A 16,782-nucleotide genomic window follows, 5' to 3' on the forward strand; every position below is an offset into this window, starting at 1 on the left:
GTTCTTCTGCGGGTTTCACCTGGGAAGGAAAGGTCATGGTGCATAATGTTACAAAGAGGTCAAGTCAGATCAGTTCCGGAAATGGCTGCTGGGTTTGACAGTTAGGAGATCTCCAATAAGCCTAAGAAGAAATGTGTCTGTTGGGGGTGGGTGGGGCGGAAGTCACTTTATGGTGGGTTGCTATTACTGAAAAGTGAAGAACTAGAGAAAGTGACTGTGGATTCCTATTTGAGTTTGTGAACAAAAGATAGGTGGTGGGAATATGTAGCCAAAATGAGGGTGGTTACAACATGACAGGATAGTCGGAAGGTCCAGAGGAAAAGGTAGAAGATTAAAAAAAAAGTTAAGAAGGGATAAATTCTGAAGCAAAGTTCTAGAGGAGGTGGAGGCAGTGAAATTCGGAGCATATTTAAAATTTAAGGTTTGGGGAAGGTAAACGGATTCAGGATGCTTTTGACATGGATGAACAATTCTCTTATCAGCGATATTTTCAAGTATCTCCTTTTTTAAAACAAAATGGCATCACCGGCCCTGGTATGTTCATATTTCTACACGTTGTAAACTTGTTATTGCCCTTTAGGTAATTTATTTGCAACTAATGTGAAGGGCTGATTATTTCAGATGAAGCTTCTATTTGGAAGCTGTGTGCTATTACCTTTTATTATAGAATATGTTCAGAAAGTGGAAATCAGGGATAAAGGGTCTCATCTTGTGTTTTCAGCTATCCTATTGGGTAATTCAAATTCCTACATGTCTCTAGTGCCCCATGCCAACACATTTCAGAATACGTTTAGAGAGGGAAGAGTAGGTGGCTGCCGGCAGATGCGAGCTAAAAGAGTCACGATCATCAGGAAATATCTTCCACCAAGTAGGCAAAACCAATTATGGACTTAGCTGCCCACAGGAAAACTCATGTTAAAAGTTGACAGAACCACAACTATCATTAAACTAAATATTCAGGCTAAGCAATGTTCCTTTAATGAATATGCTTTCTTGTTATAAAATATTTCTCTGAAAAGTACAAATCAGCAAGGAAACAAGTTATTTGCCAGGCACAGGTAACAATGGGAAATAAGCATAAGAATTTCCAATGAGATTAGATATTTGCTCAACATTTCTTCTGGTAAATACTACATGTTAAATATTTATAGTTTGATTAAATCAATTTCCGGAATCCGAACCATGAACCTGGTTTACTTAACCCCCATTGTCTCCAATACACATTCTTTACACATTCCTTTCCCTTTTGTCTGTTTATGGGAATTATGTATTATAGCTACCCTGCAATTATTTTATGTAGAGGGCTTTTCTTACTGTGCATGCTTGGCTTACTTCCTAGAAAATTAAACTAGCATTAGAACATAAACCTAGTGATTTTTTTCTGTGTGTGTGTGTGTGTGTGTGTGTGTGTTTGCGTGTATCCTTAACCTCCTGTGCCTCAGTTTCCTAATCTGTAAAATAGATTTAACAATACCACCCATATGGTGGGGTTGTTATTAAAATTAACTGAGTTAATGTATATAAAGCCCTTACAACAATGCCTGACATGTATGTACTAAGCATTCAACAAAGTGAGCTATTATCCAATGTATCCTCTCATACACACACACCTCTCCCCAGTCACTCTACTATTTTCTAAGTACCTGTCCTTCAATTACCAAGTCCACACATAATCATGTGAAATCACTATTTGAAAGGATCTTCTTGGTGCACCTAGGTAGCTCAGTGGGTTGAACATCTGACTCTTAATCACAGCTCAGTTCTTGATCTCAGTGTTGTGATTTCAAGTCCCCTGTTGGGCTCCACACTGGGTACATACTTAAAAAAAAAAAAAGTGTGAGGTCTACTTTACAGATGAAATCTTAAATATTTTTATTTATTTATTTTTAAGTAAACTCTACCCCCAAAATAGGGCTTGAACTCATGACCCCAAGATCAACAGTTGCAAGCTCCACCAACTGAGCCAGCCAAGCACCCCTATGGACAAGATCTAAATCAACATATTGCTCAAATTAAATCTCTTGAACCTCTTTTATTTACTCAGACTTTCTACAAAGAGTTATAGAAGTGGAGAATATATTGAAAACATTGAGGTCAATTACTGTTTTTATTATTATTTATTAAATGGGACTTAAGTTTTGTTATTTTTTTTTTAGGTTTTGGAATTCCATAGCATATTTGTTCAGAGTGTATCTCATGATTTTCAATATTGTTTAAGATGATCTTGAATTTTCAAAATATCTCTTTGTAAGCCTATCTTTGCTGCTTCTGAGCTATATGACAAATTCCTGAACATAAGGATCATCTTATCTTGCATTTTATCCTCCCCATTTATTCACATTAGCTAAAACTACTGTTTCATTGACAAATGAATGTTGAAGCAAGTTATAAAAACTCATACACCATAATTCAGAATGGACAGCTTATTTGGAGGATAGCTAACTTGGTATGGATTCAGTTAATTTATATAGAACTTTTTTTTATTTTTAATACCTTTTTTTCTTTTGAGAGAGATTTTGTACTCAGGAGCCTGTGCAAGAAGGGATGCAGGGGACAGGAAGAAGGAGAGAGGGAGAAGGAGAAGGAGAGGGAGAGGGAGGGGGAGATGAAGAGGGAGGAGGAGGGGGAGAGGGGGAGAGGGGGAGGAAATCTTAAACAGGTTCCACACCCAGCATGGAGCCATCACCTGAGCCAAAAGTCACCCAAGCATCCCTTTTTAAAAATACATTTAAGCCTTTATCTTTACCCAATTTTGTTTCTAGATTTCTGTTTGTGTTTGGGTCATTCCTTTACTCTTATTACAAAGCTGCCCAATCATATACAAAATAAAAATTTTCTATAACATAATAATGATAAAACTAACTTATTAGCTAAACTAGTTATAGTTGTACTGTGATAATTTTGATTATCGGGAAAAGATGCTATTAAATTTGAAAGTATGACATCTTATTTTGAAAATAGCCTGTGACTTATAATTTAAACATTCAGCAACCAAATTGATTATTTATGGCATCCTCAGCATTTTAAATTTTATCATTGGTATGGAGTTAAGCTTGTAAACTCAAATATTAGTTTATAACCTTTGGTATGGAACTTAATTTGGTAAACTTGCTTTTTATCATCATCCATTTTTATTCTTTAATGAATTATATGCTTTAATTCAAAGAAATGTGAATTCCTACAAGGTATTATCAGACTTGAGCCTGAGATAAATATACTGAAATCAAATTTCTTTTCTTATTATTGTTTTGTAGCTCTCTTTTCTATTCATCATTTCTGAAACTTTCATTGTTGGGTTATTCTATCTCTATGTGTTATTTACTGGCGTGTTTTTAATATGAGTACCACATACAGTGAGCTACATGTTGCAGAGTTAAAAGGACGGACTTCATACCCTGTGAGAGTTATAATTTATTTGGGTACGGTGTTTTGCAAAAGAACTGCCTAAGAATGGTTTTTATAACTTCATACTCACCCATCGTACCTATAAAAAAAATCTATTATGAGGCATTAAAATCTTCTTTCTCCTGGATCAGAATCTCCTTGCAGGAACTTTTTTTTCTTTCTGTATTGCTATTTGTATTTCATTTATCAGAATAGAGGACACAAAAATGAATGACATGTATTCATACTGTATCAGTTCCAGTTGTGTTCCTTGATATGGCATGGAACTGCACAGTGATATCAAAATAAAATTAACTCCTCTATCTTCTGAGGATTAGAAATGTGTTTTGAGGTTTAAGAGATAATTTGAAGGGAATATTCATAATGTTTGCTTTGTATTCAGCAATCGGCACGAATGACCAGATATCTATCTATGTATCTATTTATTTATTTCTTTGTTTGTTTATTTTGATTTTTAAAAAATGTTTATTTTTGAGAGAGAGAGAGTGCACAGGTTCACTAACTGAGCCACCCAGGTGCCCCAAGTCCTAATTAGTTTTAGATGTCAAATTTCAATTAAAGTTTAATGTCTACTATGTACTAGGAATAAATGTTACTCTTTGATTTATTCTCCTGTGCCTCAACTTCAGTGCCCTTTTCCTCTGGATAGCTGAATAAAGATGGCCAAAGTTTGGGGCACCTGGGTGGCTGAGTTTAAGTGTCTGACGCTAGGTTTCAGTTCAGGTCATGATCTCACAGTTGGTTAGCTCGAGCCCTGCATCGGGCTTTGCGCTGACAGCACAGTGTCTCCTTGGGACTATTTCTCTTCATGTTTCTCTGCTCCTCCCCATCTCTCTCTCTCTCTCTCTCTCTCTCTCAAAATAAATAAACTTAAAAAAAATGGCCAAAGTTTATCCATTTATCTTCATTTTTCTCTGCTTTCATACTGAATTTTTTGTCAGTAAATATATATTTTCTGAGATCTTCAAGTTGGCATTGTAGTATCTTAGTAAATTCTTTATCTTAAAACTTCCTGATTTAGACAATTTATTTTCTGATGCTTTGTGCATAATTACTCAATAAAATTATTGAAGAGATACTTGAGTGTGTGAATATTGCATTTGTAATTACAAGCCAACTCATCTTAATTCTGTATAATTGTTTTTGTGATGTTAATATTAATTATCAATGGAGAAATATTTTTAATTTCCGGTTTGACAGTAGAGTGAATTCAGAATTCCAGTATTTAATTTTAATTATTATTTCAGCGTGAATATGGAAAAATACTTGTAAGTGAAGTTAATACATGCTGTTGAAGAATTTTACTTAGCATAGAAATCTTAATTTTTTGGTGATATCCCAAAAAAGGCACACACTGAATAATGAAATTCTTGCAGAATAATATATATATTTTAGTGTAGTGCAACTCATTAGCACAATTTTAATCAAAATCAGAGAGTTATAAAATGAGAGAAAGATTAAAAGCACTCTTGGATCATCTGTGAGCTACAGATTATATTAATGATGTTTTTAAGTGTTTCTTATTAGCCAAACAGTTAGTTATATTGGAAGTACACATGCAAAAAAAAAAAAAAAATTGACAACTGGAACCAGGTGGAAAAATATTGTTAGACAGGTTGGAAAGTATTTGTAAAATAATACTGTTAACTACTGTAGCAAGGTCAGTAAGATTGCTGAATAAGCATACTAAAAACACTACGCCCCTCTCTGCATTAAATAATAACAGTAATTTTGTTACTAGTTTAATAACCTATATTTACCCAGTACATTTTTCACAATTCTCTCAGCTCTTTTACTCATTCTCTTATTTGATATTTGTAGCAACCTTGTGAAAAATGTGAGTCAGATATTACAGTATTACAGTGAAGGGTACAGAGGATTAGAAAAAAAATGATTTCTCGGAATTCACAATGACTTAGTGATAGCTAAGATGAAATCATAAATTGAAAATTTCAGGTCCATTTGTTCCCACTACACTTTTTTGCACATCTTCACAAATAAATGTTATTAATGTTTCAGAGGGAAAAAATTTGAAGCATGTGATAAAATGCTGTAAATGTTTTTTTCTTCTGTATAAATAACTAATTTTCTAACTGGTTTAAAATAAATTAACCAGAGGTGTGATAAGTGAGAAAACAGAATATTTTCATGAGAATCTTGGGGTATATGCAATATTATCATATTTAATAAAGTATTAAAATACGTAATTAAAAACAGTATGCGAGTAAGAAATGTCATGTATACTACATAGTTATAGACATAGTGTAATATATATTTAGAATATGTAGTAAAATCTGTTGAATATTTCAATTTAGTTTTAATTCAGTTTCCAGTGAGTACAACATAGTAAAAGATGATTGTATGAAACAGTTCTGTATTGATGGGAGTCACAGACCTCAGATATTTAGATATTAATAGCATTTTCCTCTATTTCTCATTAATCATTCTTGAAATAGACTAATGAGTTCAAGTCAAAACAATATAATCTTATTCAATTTTTCAAATATATTTCATTGTACAATTCCTTAATTTTTATTGATCTTTCTGTTTTTTTATTTTTATTTATTTTTTTTTTAATTTTTTTTTTTCAACGTTTATTTTTTTTGGGACAGAGAGAGACAGAGCATGAACGGGGGAGGGGCAGAGAGAGAGGGAGACACAGAATCGGAAACAGGCTCCAGGCTCCGAGCCATCAGCCCAGAGTCTGACGCGGGGCTCGAACTCACGGACCGCGAGATCGTGACCTGGCTGAAGTCGGACGCTTAACCGACTGCGCCACCCAGGCGCCCCTGATCTTTCTGTTTTTAATTAGAAGCAAAATTTGAGGTTCACTACTTTATGTAAGGCATTTAAATTTTTTTTTATTCATTGGTTTTGCTTCCTTAAAGTGGATACCATCACGTAAATAACCTTGATACATGTGAAAATATGATAACTGATTTACATCTTCCTGGTTATATTATTTATTCAGGAAATTTCATTGAAAATAAGATATAAGGAATGTTTAGTACCATACTTTGAAGTTTATTTATATATTTTTCAGTAATCTCTACATCCAACATGGGGTTCGAACTCATGACCCCAAGATCAAGAGTCAAGAGTCACATGCTCTTCTGACTGGGCCAGCCAGATGCCTCACTGAGTACTGTACTTTGAAGCCATGATCTGACTAAATTCTGGTTTATAGAATTTCATATCTTCTTACAGTTTGTATGAGTGAACATTTATCAAAATAACGGAGAATTTAGATTGGTGTCAATTAAATGTGAGCATAGTAGTTATTTTATTCTTATACATGTACAATTTTTGAGTAAATGTTTTTACTTTACAATGTAATCTAAAAGTTATAAATTTTAAATCCTATAACCCAAGCAAACCCCAGTTTATAACCATTTGAACTACATGAATAATATACACTTGCAGTTATGGTATTTTTATATAACCTCTTATCTGGATGTCCACCTGTTGGTTACTCCCTCCTAGACTATCTAGAGAGAATCATTCCTGCAGCCTCCATCCATGTTAACCTTACCATCTGCCATTAATCCCTTTGTCACTACTCCTTTCATATTATACACTTAGATACATAAGACTCTCTCAATACTTGCTTTTATCCTAGAAAGTCAATGAAATAATTACAGATTTGAAGGAAGGCAAATTTATATTTATAAATGTATATTTATAATAAAACCAGGAGTTTGATTATACTAGGTGGAAAATTAATTTTATATGAAAAATGCATTGAGCTTTAAGCAATTAATTTAAAAATAATTTTAAGAATGTAAGCAGTTCATAAATAGGGAAATATTTGTGAGTAGGTATTCATAATGGCTATTATAATTTATTTTCAGGGATTAGTCGTAAATTGATATCAAAAGCCAGAGTTGGAAAGAACACTTCTACCTTCTAGTTTTGTGAGTTTTGGCAAGTAACTTAACTTCTCTTTGTCTCAGTTCCCTCATCTGTAGGATTGGGATGATATTACTGTCTACAGTACACAGGAGTTCTTAAAAATCAAGGGTGCTGCAAGTCAAGAAATGCCTAAAGTAAAAGTAACTTTGTTGGTTTAAAAATACCAAATATTAACAAACACAATTCCAATATACAGGAAAAAAAATAATTTGTGCTCTTAAGTAATTTTGAGTGAGCAAGGGCAAAGTATAGAGAGCTGAGAAGAAAAAGAAAAAAAAATATTGTTAATCAGATTGACAATGTGTCTATTTATAAGTGAAACTAAAGCACTGCGATAAAAATAGAGAATAGAAATGAATTATTGAGATAAGGCATTTATAAATTAAAGCTCTATTACCTTTCACTTTTTGTGTGGTTATAGTATGTTCTCTGTAAAGTTTCAGGTCCAGTAAAATTTTTATCCCTTATTTCCCCAATAAACATATATAAAAGCAATACAGGGGCACCTGGGTGGCTCAGTCAGTTGAGTGTCCGACTTCAGCTCAGGTCATGATCTCGTGGTTTGTGGGTTCGAGCCCTGCGTCGGGCTCTGTGTTGACAGCTCAGAGCCTGGAGCCTGCTTTGGATTCTGTGTCTCAGCCTCTCTCTGCCCCTCCCATGCTCATGCTCATGCTCTGTCTCTCAGTAATAAATAAATGTTAATTTTTTTTTTAAACGAAACAAAGTAAAACCAAATAAACAACACTCTTAGGCATGCTACTTGTGTATTTCTTTTGCATTAAAATTGGAGATTATGTCTCAACTACTAGATTTGAATCACTAGGTGAGAACTGTTTGTGACATTATATTGCTAACAAACCAGTTTTTCTAGTCTAAGTTTGTATTTTTAACCTTTTGTTGCATATGTATTTGCAGATGTCATTACTTATACTAGATGGTGAAATCACAAAAGTTGGGAAGGGAATATTTTAAGAGTTCTAGTCCTAGTATTAAATTCTTTATATCACATGACTATGTCTGTTGAGTGTGTGATCAAATGAAAACAATTATTTCTACAAGGTAGTGATTATTTAAGACTCCTAAATTGGTGTAATTTTGATTAATATCTATTTTATAAATATTTTGGCAAATTACATTGGCCTGATGCTGGGTGCCATCAGGCTAGCATTTAGAAACCACTGATGAAATAATAATCTTAAAACTACAACTGACAAGTATTCTCTTCCCAACCCTAGCATTGTTTCCCGCAATAAGCCAGGAATACTGCCTTTGAAATTATACATGTCTTTTTGTCATCTGCATTCCCATGATTGTGTTAACCACAGAGGAGGTGTCAGCTAATATTTGTCAAATAAATGGATAGAAATTCAATTGGAGCTGTACTATAAAATAAATACAGTACTTTTAAATACTTTAAGCCTGCTAAAAAGTAGAATTTAAACATGATGAATCTCCTACTAGGTATGGAAGGTTTATTATTGAAATTCACTGGTCATTACTTTTAAATGTGTTCAATCAAGAGGCAGAATTTTTAATATTATCAAGTTTGAATAATGGTTGTAAAAATTCCTCAAAATATTTAGAGATAACTGGCTCTAAATATTTAGAGATAACTATCTGGGTGGCCCAATTGGTTAAGTGTCTGACTCTTAATCTCAGCTCAGATCATGAGCTCATGGTCATAAGAGTGAGCCCCACATTGGGCTCTGTGCTGACAACACAGAGCATGCTTGAGATTCTCTCTCTTCCTCTCTCTCTGCCCCTACCCTGCTTGCTCTCTCTCTCAAATAAAGAAGTAAATATTAAACGACAAAAAAGCAAGGTTTGGAACCAGTCAGAATGTGAGGTTATCACAAAGGCACTAATTTTCTCTTATGTGGAAATAATGCGGAATTAATAATATGGAATTAATAATGTGGAAATAATGTGATCTTTTTTGATTGTGCAAAATGACCATAAGGGTTACGTTATCCACATGAGCTGAAAATTAGCAGATATCTAGGGGAGGCCACAATAGAGAAACATTCCATCCTTCCAAAAGAAAAAAAAGATCCCAACTGGAGTAGATGTGGATGTGGAGTAGATGTGGATGTGGATGTATTGGGGAATTGTCATGTACATCATCATTCTTATTCTTGGTAGGATACCAAAGGATTTCCTGACCTCTGCTTCCCAGTCTTCTTCACAGCTATAGTGTAGCGCTGAAGAGTTTATAGGTCATGTGTCATCCTTTCTTAGAGACCCAGAACTTATGTTTCCCATCCAAAAACTGGAACAGGACATGGGGACTATTCAAAGACAACAGTAAGGACTTATATGTATGAGTTTTGTCAGCCAACAGAGATGCCCAGACCTGTCAGAAATCCTTTAGTACTGCATCAGAGTAGGGACATGCGTATAAGGAAAAAGTGCAGAAGGTAACATAGTCTTACACACTTTTCTCCATAGCTGGCCATTGGGAAAAGCCCTCCCTTGATCAACTGAGTGTTCTAACGGCAAATTAGAGTTCCATTGTTCCATTCTATTCTGGAAAATTTATATAATAAAGTTCTTTAAAAAATAGTTTATTTTATGATTTTTTTTTCCAATTTAATCCACATATCTAAATCACCAAACGAGACGTGCCTGGCTGGCTTAGTCAGTAGAGCATGTGACTCTTTATCTTAGGGTTGTAAATTTGATCCCCATGTTGGGTGTAGAGATTACTTAAAAAAAAAATCTTAGAAAGAAAACTATCAAACCAATAAACTTGTTTTTATAATATCAAGGTTAGACCTATACTCTAGAGCTTGTTTTCTTGCTTGGGTTTAAATTCTCAATGCACCACTAACTGACTAAATAAGTCATTAAAAACCCCTGTGCTTCAGTTTCTTTATCTGTAAAATGGTGACAATATTATTACCTACCTACAGATTTGTAAGGATTAAATAACTCGATAAATGCAAAGAGTTTAGAACAGTTTTATTTACTAAATGTTTTCTGACTGATGGTTATAATTAGTGCTACTTATTTTTAGTAAGATTGTTTTTAGAGTTTAACCATGAACACTAAAAAATAAAATAAAGATGCCCTACGGTCTTAGTTTTAATGAAATAGCTATTGACGTCATCTGACAAGGTAGATAATTACAATTACTCTATTTTGTTATTTTTACCATTACTTACAAAAAATACATATTGAAATAGTTATAATTTAACATACAGTAAGTGCATGGAGTGTGCCTTACTTCTTTTCAAATCATGCATTTTAGTAAGTGAACTTCTAGCTTCATAAAGTAAAAAAAACAAAGTCTGTTAATTTGGGGTATTATATATACACGATCAAAACAGATGAAGGTAATGATTAATGTAGAGGCAATTTGTGCTGTAGACCCATGACCCAGATAGTAGTTAGTATCAAGTTACTTTGAGTAATTATTTGTTTTTGCTTAGAATGCATTTGTGTGCTGTTTTTATACTAATTGAAATATGAAAGCAATTCTGTTATCCTAAATTCTACCTACTTTTTGACTGCTTCAAATTATTAAATGAGTTGTAGATATCAAATATCACATTATTCAATGCTGGGTCATTAAATGTGAAATACTTTATAAGAGAACAATCATAGCCCAGTATGATTTTTTGAATATTTGTTTATATAATTTAGATACAGTTGGATATTTAAATTGTACTGGGGACTCTGTCATTTGGTGTCAGTGATTTGTTCCTTCATCTTATGACCTCAGGAGAGTCAATAAAGATAATAATGTAGGATTAGTTACTATTGGTATTAAAACATAAGTACTGTAAATTCTAAATGTTAAAAGATTCTAGAAGTCAGGGAAAATTTCTTCCATACATGCCTCATGAGTCATATGCTTTGAGGGTGCTACATAAATAAAGTAACATAACTCACAACAAGCCAATTCTATTCAAAAGTCTTGTCTCCATAAATCATATTGGATGATAACTCACTTTAACGTTCTTAACGTTCTTTTAAATAGATATAATGAAAGACACGGTCAATTTGATTTACACTCATGATGCAAATATCATCGCAGAAATTCTCTACTAGGTGTAGCCTACAAACCACGGAACTTTCTTGCTTCTTTTACTGTGTTTTTTTTTTTTCTTCAGAAAACTGATTTTTCCCCATCCCTCTTTGCTACAAAGGAAATTATTAGCAAGTCTTTACTTGTATGTATGTCCCAACTCTGACCACATCTTAATACCTCTGCAGCTAAAACCCTAGTCCAGGCAATTCTTCTCTCTTTCTTATATGTCAGCACTAGGCTTTCAACTAAGTCTTCCTGCCTCTGCTTTTGCTCCTTTTTTCCTTTACAGTCCATTCCAAAAACAATCCAGATATACTTAAAGCATAAATTTGATCATATCCCTCCTACACTTAAAATTTTCCCATGGCTTCTCATTGAAACTGGAACAAAACCCAAATTCCTCATAATGGGTATGCCTTTCTGCTAGATCCCATCACCTATCACTTGACCTTTCCTTCCCTCCAGCAACAACCCCTGACTCTACTACCCTCAGCCTCCAACTACCTTCCTGTTCTTTCTGTCCCTAGAATGTACCTTGTGACATTTGCACTTCTGTTCACTCTAGAATTCTTCCCTTAGGTCTCTGATTGCCTTCTCAAAATGTATGCCCCTGTTCGAGTGTCATCTTCTTAGAGAAGTATCTCCCAAATACTCTGGATAAAATTGACTTCTCTTTCTTCCAAATGATTCCCTATATCTTCATCCTGTTTGATTTTCTTTCTAGTATTTACCACTACCTGTTATTATACTGATCACATATTTATACCCGTTCTCACCTTTGTGTGCTGCTTTAGTATTTTCAGACATGTCTGGCACACGGTTGGCATATAATAAGCATTTGTTGAATGAAAAAATGACTGTTTTCAATAATGGGCTTTTAAAAAAATGTTTATTTTTGAGAGGGAGAGAGAGAGAGAGAGTAGGGGAGGGGAAGAGAGAGAGGGAGAGAGTAGGCTCTGCATTGTCAGAGTAGACCCCAACCTGGGGCTCAAACCCATGAGCTGCGGGATCATGACCTGAGTCGATATCAAAAGTCAGATGCTTAACTGAATGAGCCACTCACGTGCTTCAATAATGGACTGTTTTTAACTCTGTGATTCTCAGCATCATACCACCATTCCTTCCTATGCTATGTTTCCATGGTCTTTAGTCCCAAGGCTCCAACAAAATTTATCTTATTTTATCTTCCCTATTCATTTATACTTTGATTATTGTTTTAACTCTAGCAGTTCTAATTGTAGTTATATCACCTCTGGCTTCTATAGATAAAATGGCCTCAGTTGTCTTTGACGACAACTGCTCTTTCCAGAGCCCACTAAGAAATTAAAGGAAGTTACGATATTTTCCTTGATTTTTTTTTCTTGCAGTAAAACTTCTGATTCTTATGAGTCTCAGCCTCAAATGCATCTCTCATTAAGGATAAAATCTAGAAAGGGTATTAAAGTTAAACCATCTTTCTGAGTTTACACAGGTGATGACAGAAATATAATGTACTTTGTTTTTCTTTCAGATCTCCCACTAAAGACATGGATTCAGAAGAGAAGGAAATTGTGGTTTGGGTTTGCCAAGAAGAGAAGATTGTCTGTGGGCTAACTAAACGCACCACCTCTGCTGATGTCATCCAGGCTTTGCTTGAGGAACATGAGACTACATTTGGAGAGAAACGATTTCTGCTGGGGAAGCCCAGTGATTACTGCATCATAGAAAAGTGGAGAGGCTCAGAACGGGCTCTTCCTCCACTCACTAGAATCCTGAAGCTTTGGAAAGCTTGGGGAGAGGAGCAGCCCAATATGCAATTTGTTTTGGTTAAAGCAGATGCTTTCCTTCCAGTTCCATTGTGGCGAACAGCAGAAGCCAAATTAGTGCAAAACACAGAAAAAGTGTGGGAACTCAGTCCAGCAAATTACATGAAGACGTTACCACCAGATAAACAAAAGAGAATAGTCAGAAAAACTTTCCGGAAACTGGCTAAAATTAAGCAGGACACTGTGTCCCATGATCGAGATAGTATGGAGACATTAGTTCATCTGATTATTTCCCAGGACCATACTATTCATCAGCAAGTCAAGAGAATGAAAGAGCTGGATCTGGAAATTGAAAAGTGTGAAGCGAAGTTCCATCTCGATAGGGTAGAAAATGATGGAGAAAATTATGTCCAGGATGCATATTTAATGCCCAGTTTCAGCGAAGTCAAGCAAAAACTGGACTTGCATTCGGATGAAAACCAGATTCCGGACGACCTGACCGAAAGCGATGGAATTGTACACCTGGAGGAGCAATTAGCATATTACAGAATGCTCATTGATAAGCTCTCCGCTGAAATAGAGAAAGAGGTAAAAAGTGTTTGCACAGAGATAAATGAAGATGCAGAAGGGGCAGCTGCGAGTGAACTTGAAAGCTCTAATTTAGAAAATGTTAAGTGTGATTTGGAGAAAAGCATGAAAGCCGGTTTGAAAATCCACTCTCACTTGAGTGGCATCCAGAAGGAGATTAAATACACTGACTCATTGCTTCAGATGAAAGCAAAAGAATATGAATTCTTGGCAAAGGAGTTCAGTTCACTTCATCTTAACAACAAAGATGGATGCCAACTGAAGGAAAACAGAGGGAAGGAATCTGAGGTCCCCAACAGCGGTGGGGACGGTCCTTCCCTTACTCCGAGAGCACTTAACTTGTATACAAATGACACAGACTCAGACACTGGTATCAGCTCTAACCATAGTCAGGACTCAGAAACAGCTGTAGGAGACGTGCTGCTTCTGTCAACGTAATTTGAATGGCTTCTTTCTGAGCTACTGCAACGTTGTTCACGGTTGTTTAATAGGAAACCTTATTTTAAACATCACGTTCCGAAAAATGATGTAATTCATGTTAAGTATTCGGAAGTTAATAAAAGCTAGAGAAATTTGTAAGTTTATTTTTGACTTAAGATTTCCAAAGTGACCTCATGGTTACAAGTTTAGACGATGAGCTGTTTATTAGGAATGCAACACAAATAGCGTGCAGGTGTATAACAGAAATGATTTGATGGGAATTATAATATTTTATAGCTTCTGCAGGAAATGATTTATACAAACAAAACTAATTCTTAATAGTGCAGTCAGTATATTGAAACTGTACACATGAACAAGTAAAATTAAAATGTGCTGTACTATATTTTTTCAAAGCGCTATCATTGGAATTTTTAAATCTGTATAGTACATGAAAGCTATTGTATAGTAAGTGTATTAATTCAAGTCTTGGTTTTTCTCATTGATGCTTAGAATGTACATCATCTCTGTTCACTTTCTGAACCTCTCTACTTGTTTAGACCTAGATGACAGGAGGTGGGAAGGGCTGCCTTTGGGACATGTGCAAATTCTGGCAGTGGATGGATGGATTGGATGAGAGAGGGCCAAGTGCTGCATTACAATAGCAGTTTTTCTAAAGAGGCCTAAAATTAATAAAATTGAAATATGCACGGCCTTTCTCTGACAAAGCAAATCTGACCAAACAAATAACCTGTGCAGGTTTGTTTTATGAGTGAGGTATGATGTGGGTTACTGAGAAAATCACAGGGTCACAGTTCTGTTTCTTTATGCCCTGTCTGCAAAAGTCGGAGAGGCAACTTGGGGTCCTTTGTGTGGGTAAAATAGAGGTCTATATGCCATAAGTATTAGCATTTTGTCTCTGAACCTACAGAGAGGAGCTCACATGGACAAAAATCTTTTATTCTAGTATACTAGAATTCAGATTATGTTTGTAGAACTTCCTCTAAGGTGCAAACAAACAAAAAAAAGTACTAGTTCTAACCCCACTCCTCCCCCAAGGTTGCTGGCAAATGTCCAACAAATTGAATGGCTTGTTTAGATCCTTCCTTCAGTGACACTCATTATAGTACGAGACTAGGTTTGGTTTCACCTGATTTTTAGGTGGGAAGATTTTTTTTTTTTCTCTCTCTCCCTTTGCTTCTTGCTAGTAAACACATGATGTAATCATATTGAAACAATTAGTTTACTGTTTTATTGTACTGTTAAATAAATACTGCTGCAGTTTATTTTTTCTTTACCTGACACTTTTCCTATATGTCAGTGCACATGTAAGTAAGAACATTATCTTACTTAGTTTGAATATATGGATATTGGTGAAGATCCAGTATTTCTTATTTCTTCCCTTTTATTCCCAAGCTTACTGTAGTGAATGTTTAACTCAGTTTCTTAGCCTACTTTTTTATTACTCCATCCTCCAGGCTTTTCACCAATCTTTGGGAAGATACATAGAATAGTATTTCACTTTTGGGGAGCATCTGTGTTATCATTTCTTGCACCAAGATAATGCTAAAGGCCTTAGTTGAAGTTGGCTGGTAAAGAAAGTACGAATTTCCATTCCAGGGAAAATACAGTGATAATAGAGTAAGTAATAAGGCTAATATGGGTTTAATAGGAAAAAAAAAAAAGCAGGTCATTGAATAGTCATCTGAGAAAGAGAAATTTCCAAAAATCCCATTAAATCATTCAGCAATGAGGCAAATTACTGATATATTCATTGTTCACTACTGGGGATTAAATTCAGAAGATCATCCTCAATGATAAACCAATTGCAATGTTGTTCTCCAAAAGTGAAAGCCACTTCTTTGGGTTACTGTTCAGTGAGAAAATAATAAAAAGAACATTACTTATCTGCTATATAATATAATTAATTGTCTGAATTCAAAAGAAGTTCTGATAAGAAATAGTATTAGACTAGATTTTAGAATCTTTGAATTCTGCTTTTATATATAGTTAAGCACAGTGATACATTCTAAGAATTACACTTCTATATTTCTACAATAATTTATGTTAAAAAACTCTTGTCAGAAAGCAGAAGCATTGACTTAAATTCACTTTAGAATTTCTAGTTGTTCTTTTGTTATACAAATGTGTCTGTGCTTCTGATTCACCATGGTGCACCTTTAATTTAGAATAATAATACAAATAAATATACTAAACTATAATGCCCTCATCTCTGGAGACGGAACTATTCTTTATTAAATTGAGAATCTGAATTATAAGTACAGAACTTGATAGAAACGTTAATGTTTTAATCATGTAGAGAATCTTTAAAACAAAGTGTTTATAAATTATTGAGTAACCTGACAGGTTAACTATGAAATTGGAGTATGCAGCTAAGAAGTAGCAAACCAAAGCTGACTATTCTTCCTTCATAGAACTTTGATTTTCATAGACTGTACCTTGTTCATCCTTCCCCTCGGAATGCCACTTTTCCCCTCGATCTGTCATCTGTCCGTCTGTCATTGAGACATACCCACTTTGTCTTTTTAACATGTTATTTCTTCTATGAAACATTTATTCTGTTCAATCAGTTGTGAGATTTCTGAGCCCAAAACTATTTTAGATGTACTTTTCATAGAGGAGCACATATATTACAGCTTAGCTTATATTTATTTATGGACT

The 16,782-nt window shown here is 34.6% G+C and overlaps 1 protein-coding gene across 1 annotated transcript in view; it reads left to right on the forward strand.

Annotated features, from left to right (window-relative positions):
- RASSF9 (Ras association domain family member 9) overlaps window positions 1–16,014 on the forward strand; it is a 30,075-nt gene extending 14,061 nt beyond the window's left edge. Inside the window, exon 2 of the mRNA XM_040491292.1 lies at window positions 12,861–16,014. Within this exon, the coding sequence (XP_040347226.1) occupies window positions 12,861–14,121 (1,261 nt within the window). The 3' untranslated portion in view covers window positions 14,122–16,014. The remainder of the gene's footprint in view (window positions 1–12,860) is intronic.
- Window positions 16,015–16,782: the final 768 nt, after the last annotated feature.

Source organism: Herpailurus yagouaroundi, unplaced genomic scaffold (genome assembly GCF_014898765.1).
Source record: "Herpailurus yagouaroundi ecotype Mexico unplaced genomic scaffold, PumYag 182, whole genome shotgun sequence".
Taxonomy (NCBI): domain Eukaryota; kingdom Metazoa; phylum Chordata; class Mammalia; order Carnivora; family Felidae; genus Herpailurus; species Herpailurus yagouaroundi.